This window comes from Osmerus eperlanus, chromosome 10 (assembly GCF_963692335.1).
Source record: "Osmerus eperlanus chromosome 10, fOsmEpe2.1, whole genome shotgun sequence".
NCBI lineage: Eukaryota > Metazoa > Chordata > Actinopteri > Osmeriformes > Osmeridae > Osmerus > Osmerus eperlanus.
In genome coordinates this window covers 14,376,282-14,403,119 of record NC_085027.1, presented here as the reverse complement: position 1 = coordinate 14,403,119, position 26,838 = coordinate 14,376,282, and the positions used below count along the sequence as shown (strand labels likewise).

At 49.4% G+C, this 26,838-nt stretch overlaps 1 protein-coding gene across 1 annotated transcript in view; it reads right to left on the bottom strand.

Moving 5' to 3' along the window:
- sox6 (SRY-box transcription factor 6) overlaps nt 1-26,838 on the bottom strand; it is a 188,407-nt gene that overhangs the window by 71,968 nt on the left and 89,601 nt on the right. Inside the window, exons 9-11 of the mRNA XM_062471825.1 lie at nt 26,351-26,419; nt 7,409-7,529; nt 2,814-2,948 (exon numbers count right to left, since the gene is read on the bottom strand). Of these exons, the coding sequence (XP_062327809.1) occupies nt 2,814-2,948; nt 7,409-7,529; nt 26,351-26,419 (325 nt within the window). The remainder of the gene's footprint in view (nt 1-2,813; nt 2,949-7,408; nt 7,530-26,350; nt 26,420-26,838) is intronic.

The following is a 26,838-nucleotide window of genomic DNA, read 5'->3' as shown; positions in this document are numbered from 1 at the left end:
CACATCTCTGTGCTAACTGTCGGACAGAGCGGCTCCGCATCTCCTCTCGCCACAAATGACACGCCTCCACTTTGTAGCTCCGCTGTTCCAGTTTGCTCCAGAAGCATCTTGTCTGCATCCCCTTTTGTCCTGACGTGACTTGCGTCGCGCACATAAACACGCGTGCGTGGTGCCCGCTCGCACACGCGCACCACTCAAAAGCACCACAGACACACACACACACTGTGCTAGTCCTTGGCTCTCGGCACCCCGGCCAATCGACTGGTCGACACAGGAAGACGGTCAATAATGTTATCATCAGTTGGAAGGGGAGTCAAGTTAACTTAATCATTTCCATTTCTGGCTTGATATTATGTTTTAATCATCCTGCCTACCAGTGCTTTGTAGAAGAAGAGATGGCAGTCACAGGGCTTGTTGATCTCAGCCATGGAGGAAAGGGCATGTTTGACTAGCCTTGCTGTTTTAAGGAGAATCTCTTGGCAGGGTAAATAGCAGCTGGAGTAGGAATCTACAGCAAGCGGACACACTTCAATTAATGGGAATGCACTTCTTTTTGTTTACTGTGCTCGGTAAAGGTCAGCCAAGTCATGGTGAAGCAGGCTCTGTTTCAGTCCATTCCCAGGGTTACATACATTATCAGAATTAATGACCTGAACCTCCTCCTCTCCTTTAACCTCTCCTCCTCTCCTCTCTCCTCCTCTTCTATGACACCCGGTCCAGCCCTCAGATATATGGTCCGTCCGACCTGCAGCAGCTCTATAAATAGACCACCTCAGCAACGTCGGGTTATCCCTTGTTCCGGTGTCTTCTCTGCAGTGCATCGACACAGGCCAGGGTAAACACACACACGCACACACACGTACTGTCCTGTCCACTCTCACACTACCCCGAACACACTGCACGATCCACGCTCATACTTCCCCGAACACACTGTAAAGGAACATGAACATACAGACACACACACACACCCCACATACACACCACATACACATACACACCTTACACACGTACGTACACATGTATAAACACATATACCCCCCCCCCCCATAAATAAAACACATGTACACATCCATCCACAACTGCACACACACACAGCCTCCTCAACCCCGAGCACTCGTGCCACACCTTCCTCCATGCAGAGGATTGTTCTTCCCAAGCCTGCGTGATAAAGCACAGACCTGCAGCTCCAGCTGCAAGCATTGTTAGGGCTTGCCAAGCCTCATTAATGCTGAGAGCGATAAGCTCGGAAGGACAAATTGTGCTCGTGTATCAGCAAGAAAGAAGGGGGGGGGAAGCAACAAGACCCTTTCCTCTCTCTCTCTCTCTCTCTCTCTCTCTCTCTCTCTCTCTCTCTCTCTCTCTCTCTGTCTCTCTCTCTCTCTCTCTCTCTCTCTCTGTCTCTCTCTCTCTCTCTCTCTCTCTCTGTCTCTCTCTGTCTCTCTCTCTCTCTTTCCCCCCTATCTTTCTCTTTTCTTCATTCTCCCTTGTTTCTGTTTCGCCACCAGCCTGGCCATCAGAGAGCTTAATGTCTAACTGATATCCGCAACTTATCACCACTGTTGACTAAACAAGCGGAGCTACAATTGTAGCGCTGGCACAGCTGTTGGTGTGCCTCACTTCTTACTCTCTCCTTAGTTTGTTTTTGAAATATTTAGATACAATAAACACAAGTTTCAATGGTATCTTGTCTTTCTTATAGGCCACAAAAGGCTTTGATCATACCAAATCAAGCAGACAGCAGGAGAAAAGCATGATGGGAATTGTATAGATAATGTCAACTTCCATTTTATATATAGAAATACATTCAGGGAAAAGGAATGGTTGTCAATCTGGAAATCAGGAATCTGATCAAGTTTATGAGAGTGCCTGGATAAGGGTGTTACAGTAGGAGGTTAGAATAATATCTCAGATAATTATCTTTATTACTGTAAACATTACTGCCTGAGGTTAGCCCCTGACTAAAGTTCAGCAGGTGTGAGAGAGAGAGAGAGAGATAAAGAGAAAAAGAGAGAGAAAGAGAGAGAGGAGGGTGAGGGAGACAGAGAGAGGGAATTATGAAAGAGTGGGAATGTGCGTGTGAGAAAGAGAGAGGTAAAGAGAGGGAGAGGTAGAGAGAGAGAAAGAAAGAGTCAGAGAGAGAGAGAGAGAGAGAGAGAGAGAGAGTGAGAGAGAGAGAGAGAGAGAGAGAGAGAGAGAGAGAGAGAGAGAGAGAGAGAGAGAGAGAGAGAGAGAGAGAGAGAGAGAGAGAGAGAGAGAGAGAGAGAGAGGGAGACCTGTGAGAATGCTGCTCCTGGTGGTGCCTGTGGGGCTTGGAGCCTATCCCAGCATTCTCTCTCCCTCCTCACATTCTCTGCCCTGGGAGAGCCTCCTACTACACAGAGTCTGATAGGACCATGGATTTTCTACTCTCTCTGCCACCATCTCTCTTCTCTGCCACCGTCTGTCTTCCACTTTGTTTTGTATGCACACAAGCTTACACAAGCACACACACACACTTATACAATGTACACTGCACTGAGCATTGTAACACAGACACATTACAACCGATCTTAGCCAGCTAATAAAACAGAAGATCTAATATCCTAATATCATAACATCCAGTGTAACACTGTGAGATTAGAGCTACCTGGAGTGATGCTCATTCTCTTTAATGACTGTTATTATCCTGCCTCCCGTTCTCTGGAGGGGCTAGGGGGGTTAAATCCTCCATAAAACAGGCTAAATAGCATGTGCACAGTGATAATCTGCTGGGAGCTGGGGCCTCCAGGATTATTTAGTGAGCAGCTCATTACTTAGCATACAGCTGCACTGACGTCTGACTGCCCTGGGCTTGGCAGAGGCCCGAGTCGTCTCCGTCGAAGCACATACCTGGAGCTGGAGGGGGCTGAGTCCTGACGCGGCCGCAGCTGCCATTGTGGATGGAATGAACTGCACCGGGTAGTTATCACCTGCCGGAGCGAGAGGAGGGAGAGAGGGAGGGAAGGGAGGGGAGAGAGGGGAGAGGGGGGGAGAGAACAATGCGAGCAGGTTGAGACAATGAGCAGGCCTACAGCGTCCGGACAAGTGCCAACATGGTCCCCCCCCCGCGCTACCTCCCCCACCTCCCCCACCTCCTCCTCATCCTCCTCCCCCACCTCCTCCTCCTCCCCCCCCCCTTGTTAAGGAGTGCAGAGCTGGGTAGAGACGAATGAGACAAGGCCCTCGGCTCCCGGCCCAAACATCTGCACCAACAAAAGGCTCAGCTGGTCCGACTGGAGCAGGATTACCCAGGAACTTACAGTACCCCCCCCACCCCCCACCCCTCCCATCCACACCATCCACCCCACCTACACCCTCTCCCCCCCTCCCCGTTCTCAGGGAGGGAGAGACAAGAAGGTTTCATGACGGTTAACAAGTTTAGGGGGTTTTGCTTGTTTGGTGTGTGTGTGTGTTTATTTGTGAGTGCGTGTGTGTGTGTGTGTGTGGTGAATATCTTGGAGATGATTTGTGATGACACAGATGAAGCGGCATGTTCTCTCAGGCTCTGCCCGACTCGTCTGCTATTGTCTGAGGCGCCATTGTTTGCTTCGCGCCGATCGTTTTGGCACGGCCGAGAGAGCACTTGTTTCTCAACTGGTTAGAACAAGTGTGTAGTTACAAAAACACGGGTAACAAATACATTCTTATCTCCTTATCGCCGTGTAGCAACCGTGTATGAATTACCTTCTAAGTAGAACCCTTTTATAGCTACTCAGAGCCTTGGCTGGCTGTCGTGGCTAGGTTTGACTGACATGCATGGAACAAGCGGGGGGGGGGGGGGGGGTCTATGATTGATGTCCAGGAGGGTGTTGAGTGTGTAACTTAGTACCAGAAGCTTTCACACACTCAGTCCAGTGTGTGGAGACAGAAAGAATAGCCCCTGCGAGACAGATCAGTGAAGTGCTTTCTGACTGGTCGGCCGGACGGCCGTCTGGCTGGCTGGCTGTCTCGCAGAGGGGGGGTTTTGACAGAAGCCTGTGTATGGAGGGGGGGGGGGGGGGGAGTTGGCCCCTGTTCAGACCCCACTTCTGCCTGTCACTTCTCCTCACAAACATATGGAGCCATTAAGCCCCAGGCATGAGGGTAAATGTATATACCGTCTCTGTTACCGTGCCCTCGCCCCCGCGCCGCAATCTTGTACAGCACAGCATATCGTGACACAGCCAGGGACATTCAATCCCCATCTAAGGGCAGGGGCAAATAAAATCACACCGGCAGAGAGATTTCAAATAGTGCCGTGAGAGGGGGAGGGCAGGGGGGGGGGGGGGGCAGGGGAGGGAGCTGAGGGTCATCACACCTACCACCTCAATGTCCCCATTTCCTCACCTCTTCTTTATCAGCGTGATAACCGTACCCCGCTAAGGTGTGAGAGGGTGCCGCGGGGACACCCCCCCGGGGCTATCATGGCGTGCGCTCGCGTGTGCTCTCGAGCGAGGAGCGTGGGGGGAGTTGGCAGGGTGGAAGGATGTCAGATGATGTCAGATGAGACCAGGGTGGGGTCAGGTGTCAAGTTGTGTGTGTGTGTGTGTGTGTGTGTGTGGGGGGTCAGACTGGTGGGACTTGAGCCAGGCTGGTCCCACGCTCCAGCCCCTGCATCAGGATGCCAGTGGCCCCTGGCGACGACGCCATGGCTTGGGTAACGTCTCACTGGGTGTGTGTGTGTGTGCGCGCGTGTGTGTGGGAAAGGGAGGGGATTAAAAGGTTCCAACTAGGAACTAAATCTGAAAGACGTCCACGTGGTAAACAGTGTCGCGCGTGCATGGCTGGGACAGGTCACTCAGAGGTCCTCCATTGTAGGACGGCCACCCCGTCGCATGTCAAGCGCCCCCATGTACGTGGGGCGGCAGGGACACGCCGCCGCACGGAGGTAATGTGTCATTACAGCGTGACGTCTACGAGGAGCCGTCCAAGTGTCCCCATCACACCTCAGAGAAGAGACCCAGCCGCTGCAGAGTCATTCTGCAAACCCATTAAGGCCTGCGTGCCTGTGTACACACAGTGGGGAGGGGGGGGGGGGGGCTGTGGGAGCGGGTGTCTTTACGGTGTGGGTGTGTGTGTGTGTGTGTGTGTGTGTACGGCAGGTCTATTTGTTTAAAGGATGACCTGCGTCTCTGCTCACGCTACACTGGGCCATTGAGCCCAGTCTGAGGGCACACGGCCGCTGGGCTGGGATGGCCCTGTCGGGGTCGGGGTCATAAGCAGGGGACCCCGGGACTGTCTCCTAATGATGACATCAGATTAGCGCGACTCAGCGTGGAAGGGAACACTTGGCCAGTCGCCGGCGTTCATGGAGGATGGCCCCAGCAGTGGACAGGCTGGCCATGAGAGGCCTTGCTGGATGTGTCGGGGGTCGTTCGTGGTAATAGTGGTTTTAAAGTCATTCTGTTGACTATAGGGCTCATTTTACTGTTTGGTTATGTGCTCATGAATAATTCAGGAGCCGCACATGAGAAGGCCCCCTTGCCGGGGCTCCATAACAACTCCTGTTATCTCAACCAAAACGCTTTTCATGATAACAGACCCCCCTCCTGCCCCCCCCCCCCCCCCCCTCCTGCCCCCCCCCCCCCCCCCCTCCTGCCCCCCCCCCTCCCCCTGAACCACCCCGGCGCTTTGTTCCAGCTGTCATGGATCTGTAGTTCCAAAATAGCTGACTTTTTCTCTTTTTTTTTTCCATCCTGTGGCTTTATACTTAATTTATTTGCTGTGCGACCTACCACTCCCTTTCATGTTGTGTTGTTCACCTGCTGACGAGCGGCTGTTCCGTTCTCTGTGCCTGCATCCGGGTTTGTGTTGTGCGTGCGCGGCGCAGGACGCAGTGTGTCGCCCAATGCGTTTTGACAAGGCGCTAACAAAGATGACGTTTGGCGAGATCAGGGGGAGGCCTGGACTTCCCCGCCTCGACGCCACTAGCGTAAACCCTGCTGGGGCAGGTCTTCCTCTCCCAGCTACTAGCTTGTCCTCGTCTCTAACTCTCCATCCACCGCCTTCTGGTTCGCCAGGTCCCCAAGCAGCTACGGTGCCAAACAGGAGTTTGCCGAATCAAGGCTTCTGGTCTTTTTTCTGTTTACCTACACAGGTTACACAATAATATTTGCTGGGAGTGACAAGACTATTGCAGTGCCAGACCAGATACAGTTAGGCCGTGCCAGACTGGGCCAAATGAGAGCTCAAGAGTGCCTGGGAGCTCTCCAGGACAGGGATGTGGTTCAATATTTAATTACAGCAGCTCAGAGTGGCACATCTTTAATTCAGCCAACAATGAGGAGATGCAGGCTAAAGGGTTAGTGCCCTGGCAGGGAGTCAATCAACATGCTGTTGCAATTTCCCACAAATTTGTTTTCTGATTTGGAATGCTCGCGTGCAGAGCCTCTCTTTCTCTCCCTCTCTCCGTTCGTCAGACAAAAGGAAACGGGAGGCATGCCGCGACAGGCACCAGGATCACTAGCGCCTCAATGAGGGGGACTCAATATTCATCCCTACACGCACCACTACAGCACACTTGAGGTGGGCCCTCCTCTCACTGTTGCATCGGGCAGACGCATCTGAGAACGGCCTCTAGCATTGGACAGAAGGCCAACCGTTCGGTTTATAGAAAGGTTTTTCGCTTGTTCCTTTTTACTAATTCAATTCGAAGGTGAAACGGACTGAGTCCTAAAGTAATGCTAAGCTAGTGCCTGAAGGAGAGTTGGGTATAGCGTGCAGGGCGCGGGTATTGTGTTTTCGCTCAAACTGATTCTTGGACAGTGATTATAGTAAGGTAAATCAGGACACTTTCATGTTGAAAAGCTGTTTACATTCCTCTGGTCCACTACCCATATCTATTGTTCCACAGGCAGGCAGGCAGGCAGGCACACTGCCTTGAACAAAAACCCATCCAAGGTTTTTTCCCCCATTCCAAGGTGACACAGAATGTACGTGCGTCATTCAGCAGCCTGGAGGAGACCATCCTGGCTCTGTCTTTGATGGTGTGAGGACTTTCACAAGGTTTTGAGTACATTTTTATAATCAGTCTCCACAGAGACACGGAAAACAACTTTTTTATGACATACAATACAGACAATACAGACTGTAACATGAGGAGGGCACAACTGACACAAGTGTACCGAGAGAGGTGGAGAGAGACAGAGAGAAAAGAGATATATAGAGAGAGAGTGAATAAAGAAATGTTCAACAAGTTAGAGTGTGTAAAGGGAGAAAAGAGAAAACAGAGTCTGTGAAATAGAAAAGAGAGTGAAACAGAGAGGCGGGAGGGTGTAAAGATAACAGAGAGGGAGAATAGAAAGAGAGAGAGAGAGAGAGAGAGAGAGAGAGAGAGAGAGAGAGAGAGAGAGAGAGAGAGAGAGAGAGAGAGAGAGAGAGAGAGAGAGAGAGAGAGAGAGAGAGATCATACCTGGCTTGTAGGAGAGTCCCGGGGGGAAGAGGAAGCCTTGCTGTGCAGCGGCGGCTGCTGCCAGCGTACGCTGGTCGTGTGGAAAAATGGGGATCATGAGCGGAGGCATGTGACCCTGGACCTGCTGAACAGAGAGGGAGCGGAGATCAGAGAGATGCCCCGGCACACACACACACACACACACGGGCACCCAGGGCCATGGAGCCAAGCAGGGGGAAAGAGCAGATGACAGAGCAGCCTAACGTGTCCTGACAGGGGTGCTCCTCCACGCATGGCCCACGTGCGCTCACACAATACCGGGCCCGGCCGCGCCAGCGCAGAATCCCAGCCACGATTTCACATCAGCACATCAAAGCAGCCGGCACACGTGTATTGTTCCCCCCCCACCGGGCCTTGTGGGGTGTGACAGGAAGGAGTCTGGGGATGGGAGGAGGGGAGGAGGGGGGGAGGGAGGGGAGGAGGGGAGGAGGCAGGGTGGGGGACCTGTGGTGGGTCATGTTTGGTAGGGGAAGCACTGACAGTGACTGATAGGGAATGATAGGTACAAGCTGGAGTGGGGATTGACTAAAGCAATGTCCCGAGGCTATCAGTTACCAGAGTGTCAGAGGTTGGAGTGGCACATGAGCACACACACACACACACGTACATGCACGCACTCACCCTGACTGACAGGGGAGGATCATCTGAGATATACAGTACAATTGCTCCCCATTCCTGTATTTTTGGACAATAATTCATAAAGATGATAAAAGCCTGGGCACGGCCTGATTTACTACCCCTACTCTCAACCGGAGGGGAAATAACAGGCATCCCAAAAGTGCTGTCCGTTTGTGATATTTCATTTTAACGTCCAGAGCCATTCTCTGCGGCCCTTGTATCAACCTCTGCTTCTCAATCTGTCTAAACTGCTCCAGTTTAATATTATTAACCTTTACTGTCCATCCTGATGCTGACTCTCATCTCTGAATAAAAATGTGCTGCAAGTGTTTAAATTAATGTGTGTGTGTGTGTGCAGGTGTCTCTGTGTGTGTTTGTGTGTGTGTGTGTGTGTGTCCTATGTGTATCTGTGTGTGTGTGAGAGAGTGTATGTATGTGTGTGTGTGTATGTGTGTGTCTGTGTGTGTGTGTGAGGGTGTGTGTGTGTTCCAGGGGGTGTGGGAGTAGTGGATGTCTCAGAGCCAGTGTGTGGGAGTCAGAGAGGTGAGGACACATGTTGAGAGCTAAGGCAGAGTCCAATCTGGCTGTCATCCCCTGCTTCCTGCCTGCCTGTGACGGCCTGCAGTCTGGCTACTGCAGCCCTGAGAGGGTTAATCCTGCATCAGGGCCTGCCCACCTCAGGGGAACTCGCCTGGAAAACAGGTTAATAAAGGTCACCCCCCCCCCAAAATAAACACTTTACAGAATGTTTCTCCATTCATCCCTCTTTAAGATCAACTCGTAATAAAACGGGTCTGGGCGCAATTACCGGCGCTGCATTGGGGCATGAAATCAACCTGCTATGAGCCGACGACTTTTCCCCGACGTTCTCGCTGAGGTCTGCTTATGATCTCCACTTTTCACCCCTCCTCGCACCGTACCCCCCCCCCCCCCCTCCCCACGAGCCCTCGCCTGGTGTTTCCAGGAGCAAGACGTCCTCGGGACCACTCTATCGATCGCTCCAGAGGTGCCGAGCTAAGACCGAAAAACGAAATAAATACAACTGTTTTGCCAACGGTGAGTTTTTGGGAGAAGTGCAAGTGTAGACAATATGAAAGAAGGAGAACATGTGTGATGCTTGTTTTTATTTTCATTCCATTTGTTGTGCTGTAAAATCAAATGTATTTCTGTAAAAAGTGCTGTGAATGGTAGAAAAACAGTGACCTGGGAGATCAGTTGAAATTATCAGAGATAAAATGCCTGTTTTATAGGAGCTGGTGTTCCAGGTTTCCAGAGCGAGAGAGGAAGAGGGATGGCTCTGGGCCCAGCATGTATAGAACATATGGAAAAGTGCAATAATTAATGTCCCAACATGAGGTAGGGCCAGTGGCAGGCGGAGGGATACACCAGGGAGAAGAGGCGCACTCTGGGTTTGAGTGCCTGGACTATAAAACCAGATGAAGTCTTTTTCTGAATGTACTTCACTGCTCTCTCGACGTAGAGCGGGCCGCCACGCAACCTCCGTCACTCTGAATGTGTTGTCTCCTCTAAAAGGTTGTTAAGGTCGCTCACAGACGTAATTGCGATTAACCTTATTCACATTAAACTAGCAAAACGAATCGAGCTAAAGCTGCGGTGTTAGAGAGAGACAGCTGCGCCAAATGTGGAACTGATGTGGAACTGGTATTTTAATAAACAGCATTCAGCTCCTAGGTTTTATCTCCTGCTCTGGTAAATTGAATATCACAGTGATAAACAATTCAGGATATATATTTTTAATTGCATCAGTCTGTCAGTTCAATTATATAAAATCTGAGTGAGATAGTGTGTATACAAAGTGTGTTTAAATGCATCTGTTGTTATGACAGTAATTGCTGCAATGAAATTCAACTTAGAGAAAGTCAATAGGAGAATATAAAAGATCAAATGAATGTTGTATTCCCCCAAAGCTAAAGATAAAGGCAACATTGGATCCGTCAAACGGCATTGTTTTTTAAATAAAATATATCTAATATACAATTATTATGCCAACAATAAAGAGATAAATGTGCATTTGGGGAGAAAATAAGATTGAAAATAATGGTTGCGATTTGCTTTAATGAGCTCCATTCATTAAACTTTAATTTAGCCAACTAATGTCAGAAAAAGGAAATCCAAGCCAGGGACTCTTCAAAGAGGTAGCTAATAGTGGAGGTTAGCTGCTCAGGTTGTCAATTAGGAGCTGACATGCTGGCAGTGAAGACAATACCGTTATGGATTTAAACATGGTATCGCTATTATTCTTTGTTTGACTGGAATTATCCGGAAGGAAGAAAACAGGGATACGTTTGGATACATTACAGATGAACTCACATACAAACGACTGGGAGTTTGTGTGGGTGTGTGTATAGTTGTGTGTGTGCAACCAACATCCCCCTTCCTCCCTTCCTCCCATGCCTCCACACAGACACCCCCACCCTGAAAGAGTTAGCCTCAAGTTCATCTGCCTGTGGGCTGGCTGCCCAGAATATTTCTAATGCCAGGATGATCTTGAGGAGTCTGAGGAGAGAATGAAGTGGAGCAGATGTGAGAGGGGCACTTGGGCAGCGTCCTGCACCCTCCATCTCTCTCTCTATCTCTCTCTCTCTCCATCTCTCTCTCCATCTCTCTCTCCATCGCTCTCTCCATCTCTCTCTCTCTCTCTCTCTCTCTCTCTCTCTCTCTCTCTCTCTCTCTCTCTCTCTCTCTCTCTCTCTCTCTCTCTCTCTCTCTCTCTCTCTCTCTCTCTCTCTCCATCTCTCTCTCTCTCTCTCTCTCTCTCTCTCTCTCTCTCTCTCTCTCTCTCTCTCTCTCTCTCACACTCCTTGTATGACTGCCTCTCTCTGTCCCTGGTTCTCTCTCTCTCTCTCTCTTTGTAAACACGCAAGTGGCATTGTTGCCCTGACAGCAACCCCCCCCTCTTTGTCTTAGCAACCGCTAAGAACTGGATAATGCCATTTCACACCATCTGCCCCCCGGCTTCATTAAAGATACATGAATGGGCTATCTTATGAGGAACAGGTGCTATTGTTTGTCCCTGAAGACTCGGCACTAAGGATCTGACTGAGAATACTTGAGGAAGAGCATCTGTAGTGATCAGTCAGACAGAGACTTGGCTGCAGTTCCGGTCTCTCTCTGGAACACACACTGACAGAGGTTTCCACAGGGGGGGGGGGGGGGTGGAAGAGAGGAGAGGGGAGGGTGGGGGCAGTGAAAGGAGAGAGAAAAAGAGGGAAAGAAATAGGAGAGGAGGGTAAAGAAGAGACAGTGGGATTTTTGTAACCTCAAGTATTTGCTTGTGTTCCCCACTGATGACATCCTGCGTAGCAAAAAAAAGACTCACATATTGTCTGACGATAAATATATTGTATCAAAATAGTAACGTTGTGATCACTGCTTCAGTTGAATCAATGGCATTCGAGAAAGTGATGACTTGCACTACGGTCCTGGACGAGTGCAGAGCTATCGCTAATCTAGAAGTCAGGTCAAAGGTTTCAGAGGCCAGGGGGTGGGTTGGGGCCAGGGGGAGGCTGGGGCTAGGGCTGGGGGACATGACATCACTTATGTCAACAAACGTACACACGCGAAGATGTACACACATGACTGTTCGAGATGTACAAGCCATTACTGTATTCAACACAGCACCTGTCAGCACACTGCACACAGACACACACCCACACGCAGATCTACACACACACACACACACACACACACACACACACCCCGCGGCTCTATAGATGACCAAGCCTGTTCTCCTTCCCTATCAAATGAGGAACAGTAGGAGTTGTTTAAACATGTTCAGATTCCCTCTATGTTGACGAGATAGGACAAACCGTGGTAAAATAAAAAAAGAGAAAAAAGAAACATCTGCTTTTTACCCTCCTTTTCCTGTTTTAAATGTTTTAAAGTTGCTGAAAGCCACAGCAGGAATCTCAGGTGTCATATCCTGCATTCTGCCTGTAACTGACACCTTTCAACATTCAATCCACCAACTGTGTGTGTGAGTGTGTTTGTGTGTAAAAAATGTTGTATGAATTAATTAATTGTTTTAAGGATAACTAGCCACAGCTAATAAATAAGAGGTCATATGTAGCTGATTTCCTAGCAGGTGTACCTCAAATATTTTCATGGTCGGATGAGTCCATGACAAAATAAAATAAACTGATGCAAGATAACTTTGCAAGACGGATAATAACATAAAAATACAGTAGGGAATTTCTCCATGCACCATGTCGATAACAAATTGCTTAAAAGTGTTTCTTTTTACACCTAAACTATTTCTGCCAGCAGTTCAACAGCTCCTGAAAAAACCTCCTTTTCACATCTTCTAGAGGAGTTGGAGCAGAAATCGGGGTGATATAATTTCACCCAGGGAGGACAGTCGCCAGCTGTTACTGTAAGTACTGATAGTTGACACTTTGCCCCCTCCCCCGTGCTCTCTACTGACATGCACAGCACATGCCTGCTACAGGATCACCTCAGGAAATCCATCTGAAGGTAAAGCCATCTGAGGCAACCTGGCAGCGTGGCTTCATCTCCACAGTCGTGGCCACAGACACAAACAGCAGTGTGGTCCCATCACATTGCTGGAGCACTGTGTGTGTGTGTGGACCGGTGTGTGTGTGTGAGGAGTGTGTGTGCAGAAGAGACCAGTGGCTGGGCAAATGCTTTTCTGGAGCCTAACCAGGAGGAAAATCACTGAATGGAACCACTTGTGGGCTCCAGAGTCTCTGTGTGCTACTTTGTTCTAGAGAGGTCAATTCATAAAACAATCTGAGCGTTCCCTCTCCACACATTACTCCCACATCACAGGTCATTTATCAGTTAACCGCACTACTCCAGTGTGAATAGCAGAGCTGGATTAAGCCCAAATCCCTCCATACACACACACACACGCACACACAGGCCAGTGTTCTGTTATCAGAGTCCTGCTCTGCTGTGTGGCCTGGCTGCGTTTGGTCTGCGATGGTAATCAGGCGTGTGGATCGATAGATCTGAGGGGGAACTTTGATCCCTCTGACTCCTGCTTGGAATTAAGGCCAGACCTCGACTTCCCTGCAGCCCCCACCTCGCCCCACGCCGCCCCTCCCAGCCACCCACACTGAAGCACATTGTTCCCCCTGACCTGGACATGAGCAGACTGAAACAAGAGGCCGATCCCCTACACAGAGCTACAGGTCACTGACAAAGGGTCCTTGTCCTGGTCGCGGCTCTGACCCCTCTCCCCCCCTCACCCCCCCCCAAACTCCCTCCATACCCTCCTCCCACCGGCCTCCACCAGGCCTCCTATTTAACCAGCAGGTAAAAGATTAACATCTGTAACCAAAGGACCTCTCCCCATTCTGTTGAAGAGATGCTTGAGCAAAGGGCCCGACACAAGTCTAATAAGGGTGGGTTAACCACCCTCCCAGGCCTTGGACAACAGGGAGAGCCATGTGGCTCCACAGCAGCCTGTGTGCCGGGGAGCGCTGGGCAGGCCAGGCCCAGGGAGCCATGCAGGGAAACCAGAAACTAGGGTGAGGCTGCCTGGGCCGTCTGGCGGAAGAACCAATAGATGACTTCTTGTTACACTAATTCCTTACACAGTAAAACAAGCTCTCTTGGATAAGGGCCATTCCAATATGTCTATATTAAGTCTGCTGCTGTTAAAAAACAGGGCACTCCACCTCCCTCCCCCTCTCCTTACTTCTCTCCCTCCCTCCTTCTCTCCCTCCCTCCTGCCTGCCTGGCTACCCGGTCTCCACACTAAAGAAGGGATTGTGTGCCACGCCATTCACCATTCATATGAATAGACAAGAAATATGTAACTGTTATAAAAGAGAACTAAAAAGACATAATTGTCAAAGAAAATTGTAACAATGTTATCAAATCATGTAAGATATCATTGAATCCCGTTTGCGATGTGGAAAACCACCAACCAAAGAGTACAAAGCAATAAAACGGTGCTGGTCCCCTGAGAATGGACATGAAACGTGATCAATGTAGATTCAAGAGAAACTGTGTACTTACGGAAAATTCTTGTAGAGCCTCAAAGACCTTAAATGTAATTTAGGTTTGTAAATATTTCTGGTAATTGGATTTGTATTAAATATAAAATATCAAAGATGGGCCTTGGGCTCTGTTCTGGTTAAATCTTTTTGAGTCAAAGTTAAGTACGTATAGAGACGTTTCGTGTCTGCCTGTCTCTCTGTGTGACTTTGCCTCTCTACAAACCGCACACACACACACACACACACACTTACACACAAACACACACACAAACCTTTTTCCATTTCTCACCCTATAGATTAGAATGGATTACACAATCCTACGTATCCAACTTTCCGTTAAACAAGAAACATATACAGTATATCGATCATTTTAGATTGAAGACAAAAATAAAACAGCTTGGCAAGTTGGCATGGTCTGGGAATAAAGTTAAAAAGGTTTTGCGGTAAACTGCCTAAATCCGTGGGGACTCCCTCAAACAGCGTGTGTAATGACGGGGAGGAGGAGAACAGACATAAACAAACCTAGGAGTGAATCTGGGGCCAGCATCATTATCCCACATGCCCGACCTTGCCTCTCTGGAAATGGGAATAAGCTTTCTGCCATCATTGCAGGGGGGCCAGTGTGGCTCTAAAGCACGTTGGACACGGTCTGGGTCAGACAGCCAGCCATGAACAGGCAGGGGAGGAAGTGATGGATACAGTCAAATCAACACATTCAGAAGTATCAGGATATGTGAGCTACTTGTGGGCTACTAAAGACATATAGATGTGCTGTATAAATATCCAATAAAAGGACAGAGGATGTCACTACCCTCCGCTGTTGGCCTCTTCAACAAGGCCAAGGGACCACACTGACTCTAATGACTTCTTGCTTAAAACACACTGCTTTTGCACTGCATTACAAAATGGTATCTTGTACATTTGTATTTTTTGTAATATTTGTATTTTTGTATTTTTATATTGTAATTTACGGCAACTTATATTTTATTTTATTGTATATTTAATTATATTCTAATCCCACTTAGTACTGCTAGTTTATGTACCCTTAGTATAGATAGTCCACATATTTAAATTTTAGGTATATGTTTATTGTATGCACCTTCCTGCCAAAGCAAATTCCTTGTCTGTGCAAACTTTCATGGCGAATAAATCCCATTCTGATTCTGATTCTGATTCTGACTTTGTGGTGAACATAGCATATTTGAGTAAATATATATTTTTGTTTAGCGCCTGATATCATCAATGCAAATACAGTCAGTCGGAGAGAATATTTGTATTTCCATTTTTTGTTAATTAGTTCATTCAAGTCAAACAAACATGATGCTATACTTAATCGTTGATTTAATTACCTTGCGACAATCGTACCTTACCATGGTTAAGGCAGGGAGGGTATTTCAGAGAGGAGTTACTAAGAGGATGCAGTGTGTCTGGCTTTGGACCACCCCTAATCTAATAATGGTATTGTCCCACATTCAGGTTGGCTGAGCCTCACTGGGCAGGGTGGAGGAGCAGGAGAGGGGAGGACTTCCCCCAAGCCTCTTCCTGTCCTGGCCTCATAGACTGAGCCTCTGTCTTCAGTGCTGCCTCCCAGCAGCTGGGGCCAGGAGAACAACAGAGAGCACTCTGTTGTCTGCCAGAAAGCCTGATTGTTACGAGGGGCCGCTTGATTACAGGCACATGAGTGTGTCGAGACTTTAAGACACGCTCAAATGTCATGCGCACACCCAATGACGGGCCAGAAAAATGATGAAGGAAAAAAAAAAAGTGGCAAAAACAAAATAAGAAAGAAAAAAAAAAATCTGTGTACTCTATTCTGTGTCTATGAAAAAAGGGCGCAGGACAGAACGGCCCATTCATTGTGTTCCGCAGGGGAATGCTTGGACTCTCCCTCCGCCCCGAAAACAAAAAGGCCCCTTTTTTGCGGCGGCCATGGGCTGAATGCTTTGCTTTGCCACCCCGGCCCTAAGAAAACACGGGCCCCCTTTCTACCCTGCCGGCTGGCTGCGCACACTGGGTCCCATTAATGCAGGGCCTTCTCCCTGTGAGGGAGCCCACTGCGGAGGCCTCGGCCCTGCGAAGCCAACGCAAAGACAAAACAGTTTGCTCAACATTAGCAGGGAAAACACAGGCGGCGCGGGAGCGAGAGGGGAAAACTAAGTCAACATCACACTGGAGGATGTGTTCTCCCCTCAACTGATATTTTCCTCTTCGAGCGTCCGGGATACAATGAGCGCTAAGTATGGAGGCCGCCTCCTTCATCCAGGGACGGACTGTGGTAGGGCCGTGGAGAAAAAACAGGTGCTTCGTAATGATATTCACGATAAATAGAGACTGGCTTATGTACCTCACAGCTACTGCTCGGTCTCACGTCGGGATCAGTTGTCGTTTCAGTAAAAGGACTCTTGTGCGGCTGATTTAGTTGATTTGGCACTATTATTTGATCACAAAGCTACTGACTGATGAGGTGCACTAGAGCTCCTGTAAGCCCAGATCTCGTGTTGATTACTGTTCTCACTCGCTGCTACAGAGGCTGCAGGTTTTGTGGCATAAATTACCACGCAGTCCCTAGGCTTGTTTAGAAAACCCTCAGGTGTCTAATTTAAGGCAAGACACTCAGGTGTGACTTCACACACTACAACTGTTCATGTGACAGCCTTCCTCAAGACGCGGTCTGTTCATTATCAGAGCTTAAACTGCCAAGGTGTGGGAACACAAAGACAAGATCCTGCTCTCCTGCTAATTACAGTAAGCCATGGAGATGTCGTGTAATTAACATTAATAATGAATCTGTGTTTGTCTACATGCACGAGCCGGCGACAAAGAATTGGAGCCTCTCGACATATGTTTCTCACAAGTGTTTCTCTGTCTGTTCTGAGCCTGTGTGTGTGTGTGTGTGTGTGTGTGTGTGCGTGCGCGTGCGTCTGTGGGATGGGAGGGGTGTATGTGTGTGTGTGACTGTTTATCTGAGGGATTGTGCGTGTGTGTGTGTGTGTGTTTGCGTGTATGTGTGAGGCTAACGCTTAGTTTGTTTATATTTCAACATACACGTTTGACCCCTGCAGCATTCGGAGCAGTGAAGTGGTAATGTATCGTTCAGCACTACCCTCTCTTTTTTTTGGGGGGGGGGGAACATATCCCACTTCCAAATGTCAATACTGGGCCCATTCCACAGCCCGTGTCTGTGTGTGTATCCTCCCTCAAGCCCGCTGGACACGGAAGGTAGATGCCTGCCGTATTTCAACAGGACAAGGCAAAGGAAAGTTCCTTCAACTGTGCCCTCAAGACATCGTCTGACAAAAACCTACAGAGCCAATTGGCCCAGACAGTCTCCTCTGTTTATATTCCTGATGTGTGAATTTGTTTTAACAGGCCGGCGACGTTACGGTGCCAGCCCTCCATCCACTTAGCTTGATTTCCAAACCATCACAGCCACCGCCGAGGTTGTATCTATTGAGGCCTTTTTGTGCATCATTAAGTCTTAACAGGCGCGATAGCTTTATTGTTCTGATTGCACAGGACTTTATTTTACGTCAGCGTTTCTTCTGCTTCCTGACAAGAAGTCACATTTCATAACTAATTAAATTGATCCCTCTTTCCCCACCAACAGAGGCCACTAAATGGAATTATTTGTATCCAAGTGTCAATATATTAAATCACAGGGGCTAATGAGTCGGGTCACTGCTTTCTTTTATCTTCAGTCTGGCGTGTGCACATCTTCATCAGCTAACAGTCTCCTTAAATGGGGGATGAGGCTTGCTGGGCCATGGCTCCCTGGGCTCCAGCCAAGCCCCGCTCAAAGAGGCTGTTATCTGGAGAAGGCCCTGGCAGGGTGAACCTCTACTCGCAGGATAATACGACATACTTCAAACAAGGGAGAGAAAGAGAGAGAGAGAGAGAGAGAGAGAGAGAGAGAGAGAGAGAGAGAGAGAGAGTAGAACAGGAAAAGGGAGGAAAAGAGAGTGGGGAGAGAAGAGCGGAGTAAGAGAGATAGATGAAGAGTGCGAGACAGTGTGCGTGTGTGTGAGAGAGAGAAAGAGAGAGAGAGAGAGAAAGCAAACACTATCTATTGGTTTCCCTCCTTCTGTTATTATCATACTAACAGTTCAACTCTCACCCTGCTAATTGGGAACTTACACATTCTCTTTAACAATATCTATTTCTGTGTGTTTTGCTGATGCATTAATAAGAGCCCTGCTCCAAGGAGATCATTTGCGTTCTGGAAAACAACAGAGGCTTCTGAGAGACACAAATGAGGACCATTATCTTTCTTCAATTACATCATGCAGCCTTGTTGTTCCTCTAAAGTTCATGTTTAATTATTCACCATTATGTGGTAGTTGTGTGCTTTGTCCCACTAGAACATTAACCAAATAAAACATTGGATTCAATTACGGCCCATTGGATTACAAGGGCAAAGCATATTGTACACAGTAGATTGAGCCAGTTAGACCATGCTATTAAATAACTGGCTCGTGTCACATGGTGCTTAGAGAGCGTAAAAAGTAAGGGAGATGGTACGATAGCTTACATCATCAAAACCACAGCAGGAAGCAGAATGGCACACAGTAGTACCTTATAAACAATCGTATTGGCCAAACCATGGGCTAGTGACACAATGCTGACATTGCTGCGAATGAGAATAAGGTCTGCTCCAGGTAAGCGACACCTCTGATAAAGACGAGGAAGGGGAGGCGCTGCGAAGCAAGGGGAAAGAAAAGCAGAAATGTCTCCTCTGGAAAGGCCCCTCCACATGGTAGTCACACCAACAGAAAGCGTCCATAAACGTGAGGGGCGTAGCTGCTACTGGTTAACCCTTTCTCAAGACCCCCCCCCCCCCCCCCCCCCCGGGCCAGAGGGGGCCTCCTTGTGATGAAGATACGAGGGGGGCGGAGGGGGGCGGGTGGATGGGGGTTGTCTTGTTAGGCCTGGGGAGTCACTGCACATATGAAAGGAATCAGGCCCTCATTTAGCCAGGCCACATGCCTGAAACATACCCTTGTCTCTCTGCCTGTCTGTCTTGAATGTCTACCCGTCTGTCTGTCAGTGTTGCATGTCTACCCATCACTCTGTCTGTCTTGTCTGGCAGCCATCCTCAGGCTGATGTTCGAACGCTGTGTTTAGTCTGCATAGCGGGAGCGTGCTGTAAGGCGACACCGTGCTGTGGAGGTGGTTAACCAGCTAGCCCTTGTGTAATTAAATTGTATCTTTAATCTGGGAACTGTCTGCTACTATTATCATTTAACCCTTGGTAGTCCCCCGCTGGTCCCCCACACCATTTAAAACCACATGTGAGGAAGCATTGGCCACTTTGAAGTATGTTCTGACAACAGACCCTGGCCTTTGCTGCTCTAATGAAGGAAACAGCCCCTCTATCAAGATGAACAGGATTACCCAGGCACGCCGTGTCCCTTAGGAGGAAATACAATGAGGGACACATTTTTCCGTTTTTGTGTTAAGATTCTACACGGCCAAATTGAATTTTCTTTGCTCCATTCATCCTGAATAACCAAGGGATCTATCAATACACTGTCACTTTGTATGAGGTGACAATAAACACAAATGACTGTACAGTAGTTACCTTTCAAAGATAAATCCAAGAACAGATTTGAATAGAGATGACTGGAGAGTGTCTGTAGGCAAGGGGAGCAGAAGTAGCGATGAGAGGAGGTGAGGAGGTGAGGAGGTAAGGTGAGGAGGTGAGGAGGTAAGGTGAAGGGAGGAGGTGAGGAGGTAAGGTGAGGAGGTGAGGAGGTAAGGTGAGGAGGTAAGGTGAAGGGAGGAGGTGAGGAGGTAAGGTGAGGAGGTGAGGAGGTAAGGTGAGGAGGTGAGGAGGTAAGGTGAGGGGAGGAGGTGAGGAGGTAAGGTGAGGAGGTGAGGAGGTAAGGTGAGGAGGTAAGGTGAAGGGAGGAGGTGAGGAGGTAAGGTGAGGAGGTGAGGAGGTAAGGTGAGGAGGTGAGGAGGTAAGGTGAGGGGAGGAGGTGAAGAGGTAAGGTGAGGAGGTGAGGAGGTAAGGTGAGGAGGTAAGGTGAAGGGAGGAGGTGAGGAGGTAAGGTGAGGAGGTGAGGAGGTAAGGTGAGGAGGTGAGGAGGTAAGGTGAGGGGAGGAGGTGAGGAGGTAAGGTGAAGGGAGGAGGTAAGGTGAGGGGAGGAGGTGAGGAGGTAAGGAGGTAAGGTGAGGAGGTGAGGAGGTAAGGTGAGGAGGTGAGGAGGTGAGGAGGTAAGGTGAAGGGAGGAGGTGAGGAGGTAAGGTGAAGGGAGGAGTTGAGGAGGTAAGGTGAGGAGGTGAGGAGGTAAGGTGAGGAGGTGAGGAGGTGAGGAGGTAAGGTGAGGAGGTGAGGAGGTGAGGAGGTAAGGTGAAGGGAGGAGGTGAGGAGGTAAGGTGAAGGGAGGAGGTGAGGAGGTAAGGTGAGGAGGTGAGGAGGTAAGGTGAGGAGGTGAGGAGGTGAGGAGGTAAGGTGAGGAGGTGAGGAGGTGAGGAGGTAAGGTGAAGGGAGAGGGAGGAGGTGAGGAGGTAAGGTGAAGGGAGGAGGTGAGGAGGTAAGGTGAAGGGAGGAGGTGAGGAGGTGAGGAGGTAAGGTGAGGAGGTGAGGAGGTAAGGTGAGGAGGTGAGGAGGTAAGGTGAAGGGAGGAGGTGAGGAGGTGAGGAGGTAAGGTGAGGAGGTGAGGAGGTAAGGTGAGGAGGTGAGGAGGTAAGGTGAGGAGGTGAGGAGGTAAGGTGAAGGGAGGAGGTGAGGTGAGGAGGTAAGGTGAGGAGGTGAGGAGGTAAGGTGAGGAGGTGAGGAGGTAAGGTGAAGGGAGGAGGTGAGGTGAGGAGGTAAGGTGAGGAGGTGAGGAGGTAAGGTGAGGAGGTGAGGAGGTAAGGTGAGGAGGTGAGGAGGTAAGGTGAAGGGAGGAGGTGAGGAGGTAAGGTGAAGGGAGGAGGATGATATGTACAGCCACGGGGAGGTGCCTCACAGCAACAGGAGTAGAACCAGCAGCTTGGAGGGAAGATAAGACAGAGACAGCCTGGCCACATGACAGCAGTGTTCACTGTCACGCTGCAGGGTTCAAACCACAACTGATCGACTGAGATCGACAATAGGGCTCATGACAATATCTCTACAGGTTTATGGTGTATCCCAGCTCAATATACAGCACAACAATGCAAGCTCAGAGTTGCAATTCCAGCTGAAACTAATAAGGAATGTCTTGTTGGTGCAGAAAGGACTGAGAGGACACATTTAAATGGACCCAACAGAACGTTTCTGATTAAAAGAATCCCACTGTTTCATCAGGGGAGCTCCTTTCTCTAACCCTGCGTGTGAAGATAAAGTTCAGCCTGACCTTTCGGGTAATATTTATTCTCTTGATGTGCGTCTGCCTCTGTGTGTGTGTGTGTGTGTGTGTGTTGGCATCTCCTGCACCTCAAAAAATTCATTATCTGAGGTTCTGAGTGAGCGTGTGCTCATCTGTGTGTTTCTGTACATGCTTGTGTGTGTGTGTGTGTACTGCTATGTGTGTGTGTGTCACCTCGTTTCACACCGTACCAGCCCCACCTAGGAGGAATGCATGGACTGGTGCCATCCCCACGAGCAGGATGCACATCGGCCTCGGAAGACTCCAGAGAGACAAGGAATTTCCACCTGGCCTGGATCTGTGTCGGAGCCCTCACCAGTGGTGTATCTGTGTGTGCGTGTGTTGTGGGTGCGTGCGTGCGTGTGCGTGTGTCTGTGTGTGAGCTCTGGGATGAGGGGTGGGTTTACGGACAGCATACTGTTTCTGGAACGCTCTGCTCTTCATCACAGCCCCACAAACCCCTCTGACCCCTTCAAATCATCACCCCCCCTCTCCTGTCATGTACTGCACTCCCCAGGGCAAGGGGGCAGATCAAGAGACTAGCCCAAATGAGCAGCATCACTCTGGGAAACTGGGGTGGAGAGGTCTGCTGGATGTGAACCTGTCTCGGAGCGGAGCACAAAAGCCATGGCACAAACCTATAATTCAAATGTTGCTCATGGAATTCCTCACATCCATGGGACGACACATTCAGTGAGCACAGCTTTTCCCACCATTAAATAAACTTGTTTTATAGACTGCTACCCATGCTGGTATTATAAGCTTGTCTGTCTTCTAATGTGGTATAATTAGAACAGGGTTATGAAAGAACTAGCCCTGACCTCGAGGCCTGGATAAAGGCAGGCAGAGGTTTCATACAAGATCCAGACCACAGTCTTCCATTTGCTCATGCTGGCCATCGAACGATTTTGATGTAACAAAGCTTCCTGCCTCTGATTTGTTGGTGTGGGAGAAAAGTGGGAGTGATTGTTAAGCGAGCCAATCAATGAGCATGATTCATGCAGAGGCTAAGCAAACAAACAGATCACAGCTCTGCTTATCGTCTTGTTCTGTCTGTGTGACAAAAGCCTTCTGGTCTTACTCAACGGTCTCATTCAGACTTATGTAACAAACGCCGATCCGATCGAATTCAAAGTTTGCATTTAATTGTCACAAGCCCGTCGGGAAATCCATAATGGTGTTTATCTGTTTATACTTGGTTCTTAGTAATCCTCTCACCGGACTGAATTAGTGGCTGTATGAGACTGAACAACAAACCCCAGCCTAAAGGAACACAAGAACTGAGGGGAAAAACACTAGTCCTTGAGTATTTCTGTCTGATAAGCCTGTGACGCTGTAAAGAAAACATCTGCTATCTTAAAACAAGTGACATTGTAATCCCCAAGGACAAAGACTCAATCTCTCACCCCCTTCTTAGCAGGGAAGTAGAAAGGATGAAAAGAGAGAAGGCTATTCAGAAGGCTATTCACAACCGTTTCAATCGGTTTGCCTTGTTCCAGACCTGTTTCTGTACTCTCCTCCCTCCCTCCCTCTCTCCCTGCCTCCCTCCCTCTCTCCCTGCCTCCCTCCCATCCTTCTCTCTGTCACTCCCTCACTAACACCATTCCTCAGTGCATCCTTTCCTTCTGTGTTCCTCTCAATTCTCCTCCCTCCGTCCCTCCCTCCCTCCCTCTCTCTTACCCATTCCATTCCTCCATGCCTCTTCCCATCCCTCTCTCCCCTTCTCTCCCCCTCTTTCAATGAACAGCCCTAACAGTACACATAGCGGTGTAGTGGGGGTGTTGGGTTACAGTGTAGGTGGTTTTATTTGGACAGAGCCAGTCCAGTTCACAGAACACCAACTGATCAGTTACATCATCAATATGAGACCTCAGTACCAGCGCTTGTCTCCCCGGGGCCAAGGCCGGGAGTTCTTTGATGGCCAGAGGATCGCCAGTAAAGCCTACTGTTCTCCAGACTAACAGCAGGGTAACCAGATACGCCACCGCTGTTTTACCACGGGGCTGACAGTCTGTGACATGCAGGCTGGAAGCTTGTTTAGAGTACTAATTAAGTCAAGGCTGCTGTATATTAGGAGGACGGGGGCACCTTTAAAGAGCTGGCGGTCGTGAAAACAGAGTGAGGGATGAGGTGCCTCACTCCCTACCCTGGCCACGCTTCATCCCTCCCCTCATCCCTCCCCTCCTCCCTCCCTCCCCTCCTCCCTCCCCTCCTCCCTCCCCTCCTCCCTCCCCTCCTCCCGCCCCTCCTCCCTCCCCTCATCCCGCCCCTCATCCCACCCCTCATCCCGCCCCTCATCCCTCCCCTCATCCCTCTCCTCATCCCTTCATCCCCACCGCACCGTCTTGTACGATCGGGCAGTGTGGTGGTGGATCGGGGGGGGGGGTTTGGCGGGTGGAGGGGGTGTTGAAAGTGGGTCGCGGGGGAAGAAGTCGTCATGAAATAAGCATTAAAGGAACTTGTTGAGAAATGTTGAACACGATCAAACCAATTTGAGGTTCCGGGAGTAATCTACGCCGTGTCCTCCGGAGGGCCGGGAGGGAGGCGTGGGCGGGGCCAACGTCAGGGAGCAGATGCCCAGACATGGGCCTCTTTTGTTTAATTGTAGATGTGGAGTTTCATCAGGCCAGATCAGAGAGGCACGGCTGCGGGGGGATTCTGTCTCTGGCTGGCTTGGCTGGACAGAGCCGGACTTCACATCTCCATGTCCATGTTTTAAACATGGATCCACGAATACTTAGCAGCGCTAACTCCAACCGCTAACTCCAACGAGAGCCCTGTGAGATTAAGACACCTTCCCCCACACGCCATCTCCACATTTTTGTTTTTGCTTCTCCTAAAAGTAAAACACTCTTCAAGTGGAATTGACGACCGTATGAAAGTGACAGCCTCTCGGAGAAAGGCGCGTTGGGGTTGCGTCGGAGAGCGTGTGTACGCCGAGCCAGCCCAGGAGTAAAGAGTCCTCCATGTTATCACAGAGGACACTCGGCCCTCCGGTCGTGGCTGCTTCTCCGTTGTAGAGAGTGTGATGGAGAGAGTGCGGCTCTGTTCTAAAGAGCCGCTCTGGAGTGCGTTGGAGGGTTCTTCTCCCTCCCCCCAGACACGACAGCGCTAGCAGATCTCACTGGACACTCCAAAAGGAGCACATATTGACAGAGGGGCCTTTCTCTTGAGAATTGTACTTGAAACTCCTTTTTTTCCTTTTTTTTTTTTTACGGCCTAGTGCTTAATCCCGTTGTTGTGGCTAATTCCGTGCAAATCCAAGGAGTTTGCTTTGCCTGCACACATCACAGGGTCTGACGGTAGAGTCTAAGAGTGGGTTGAGAGAGGGGGTCTAACCCCGACCGTTCTACAGGGACCCCGACAACGCATGGACACGACAGAAGAGACACAGCCCCAGAATAGAAACCGACTGTCTCCCGTCTCACTTCTAGTTTCTTTCAAAACAAAGGCACCGAACGTGACAGCACCATGTGTGTTGGTTCAATGTGCAATGTGTATCTTCCCACTCTGAAAACATGGCTCTCCTCTTGGTCTGAATGTAGCCAGAAGCAGGGAGCAAACAGACGGGATGTGAGAGCAGGGTGTGCGATGGGGGTTGTGGTGAAGGTGGAAGGACAGGAGAAGACAGAGCGAGGGGGTTCAGGCTGCTGCTGGCACCAGCCACACCCCGCACTACAACCTTGGCTTCCCTCAGACGGTTAGGACAACAACCTTGACAACAATCTCTCGGCTGACCGACCCAGCTCTGCTATGCCCAGCGCAGCCCATGTCCCACACACGGCCTGGGTGGTCCTCAACCTCACCACACACACACAGACTCACACACACACACACACACACACACACACAGAGAGACACACACCTTAAACACAACTAACACTCCCTACACATTCCACACACTGGCAGTCTTCCTCCATTCCTTTTTCTACAACTCCCGCTGTTTTCCTTCTTTCTTTGCAAATGCGCCATGTTTATTTATGGTGCCCTTGTTAAAAATGTTTCTTCATTTGTGTCTCATGTGAATACTTCCTCTCCCTCCTCCTCTATTTACATGCGTCTCCTTTTCCATAATTACTTAGAAGAGAAAAGTACACAATCCACTTTGGAGGGGAAAACGCAATGGGATGACCATTGCAAACACACACACACAAAACAGGCAGCACTCCAATGAAACCTCCATTGCCAAGCAGAACACAAATCTTCTCTTAGAGTACCTTTAAAATATGCGCAGCACAGAGCCATGCACCCAAACATAATGAACCCTTCACAAATGATCTTCCTTGGAGAATGAGGTGAGTCCTAATGTAGCTTCTCATAACACCTCTAGACTGTTCTCGGTGCCCCAGTGCTGTTAGACTGTTAGCAGCTCTGCCACGTATGAAACTAGTCTGGGACGGGATGATTTCAGAGGCATTTACCAGCCTCTTTCATGTCCCACACCTCCAGACACTCCTCTGCTCCGCTAGGCTTCATTTGCTGTTGTTACTTTCGCTCTTTTCTCCCTGTCTTTGTTAATTAGGATGTGCTAATTATTCTCCTCCATCTCTACCCCTCCCACTTACGAAAAGTCAATTATAATGTGACGCGCATGACGAGTGTAACAGAGAGTGACAGCAGAAGTAAGAGAGAGATATTGTGCAGAGGAATTATTTAAAGGCGAGATTATGACAACTAAAAAGAAGTGTGTCTGTCTCGTACGTCTGAGCATGATGTCTGTAATTAATCCTGAGATCTTAAAGGGGGGAGGGGGGAAATATATATATATATATATATATATAGAGAGAGAGAGAGAGAGAGAGAGAGAAAGAGAGAGAGAGAGAGAGAGAGAGAGAGAGAGAGAGAGAGAGAGAGAGAGAGAGAGAGAGAGAGAGAGAAGGTGAGGGAGGGTAAGTGGGAGAGAGGGGGAGAGAGGGGGAGATGGTAAGAGGGGGAGAGAGGGGGAGAACATGAAGGTGTCTGACCTGAATCTGCTGCTGGAGGAGGTTGATTTTGTGCTGCTGCTGCAGAAGCTGCTGCTGTTGTCTGGCGATCTGAGGAAACACACACACGTTGTAAATATGATCATCGCTGATACCTGACATTTACAGTTTGACCAACTCTAGGCCTGAGCACTAGAGTTAAGTACCCAGGCCATAAACAAATACAACAGTCTCCAGTGATGTTCAAGCACTGTTGTGACACCGATAACTTCAACTGCAAGATGTTATCTGCAGACAGGCCTGACCCCGTAGAGCCTATCCCGGCACATCAGAACCAGGCTTCAGGGACTGTCAGAAGTCAAGACTGCCCTGCAGCCGCATGTACAGTACAGGGAGCTGGGGGAGACAGGAATGGCTGGGGTTGTTTGGTTTCCTGCGCGCCTGGCTAGGAGGGCTGTGATTTGTTGTCTGAGACAGGGCAGTCAGTCAGGAAGATTGACATGTTTACAGTGGCGATAACTGGTGCAGGC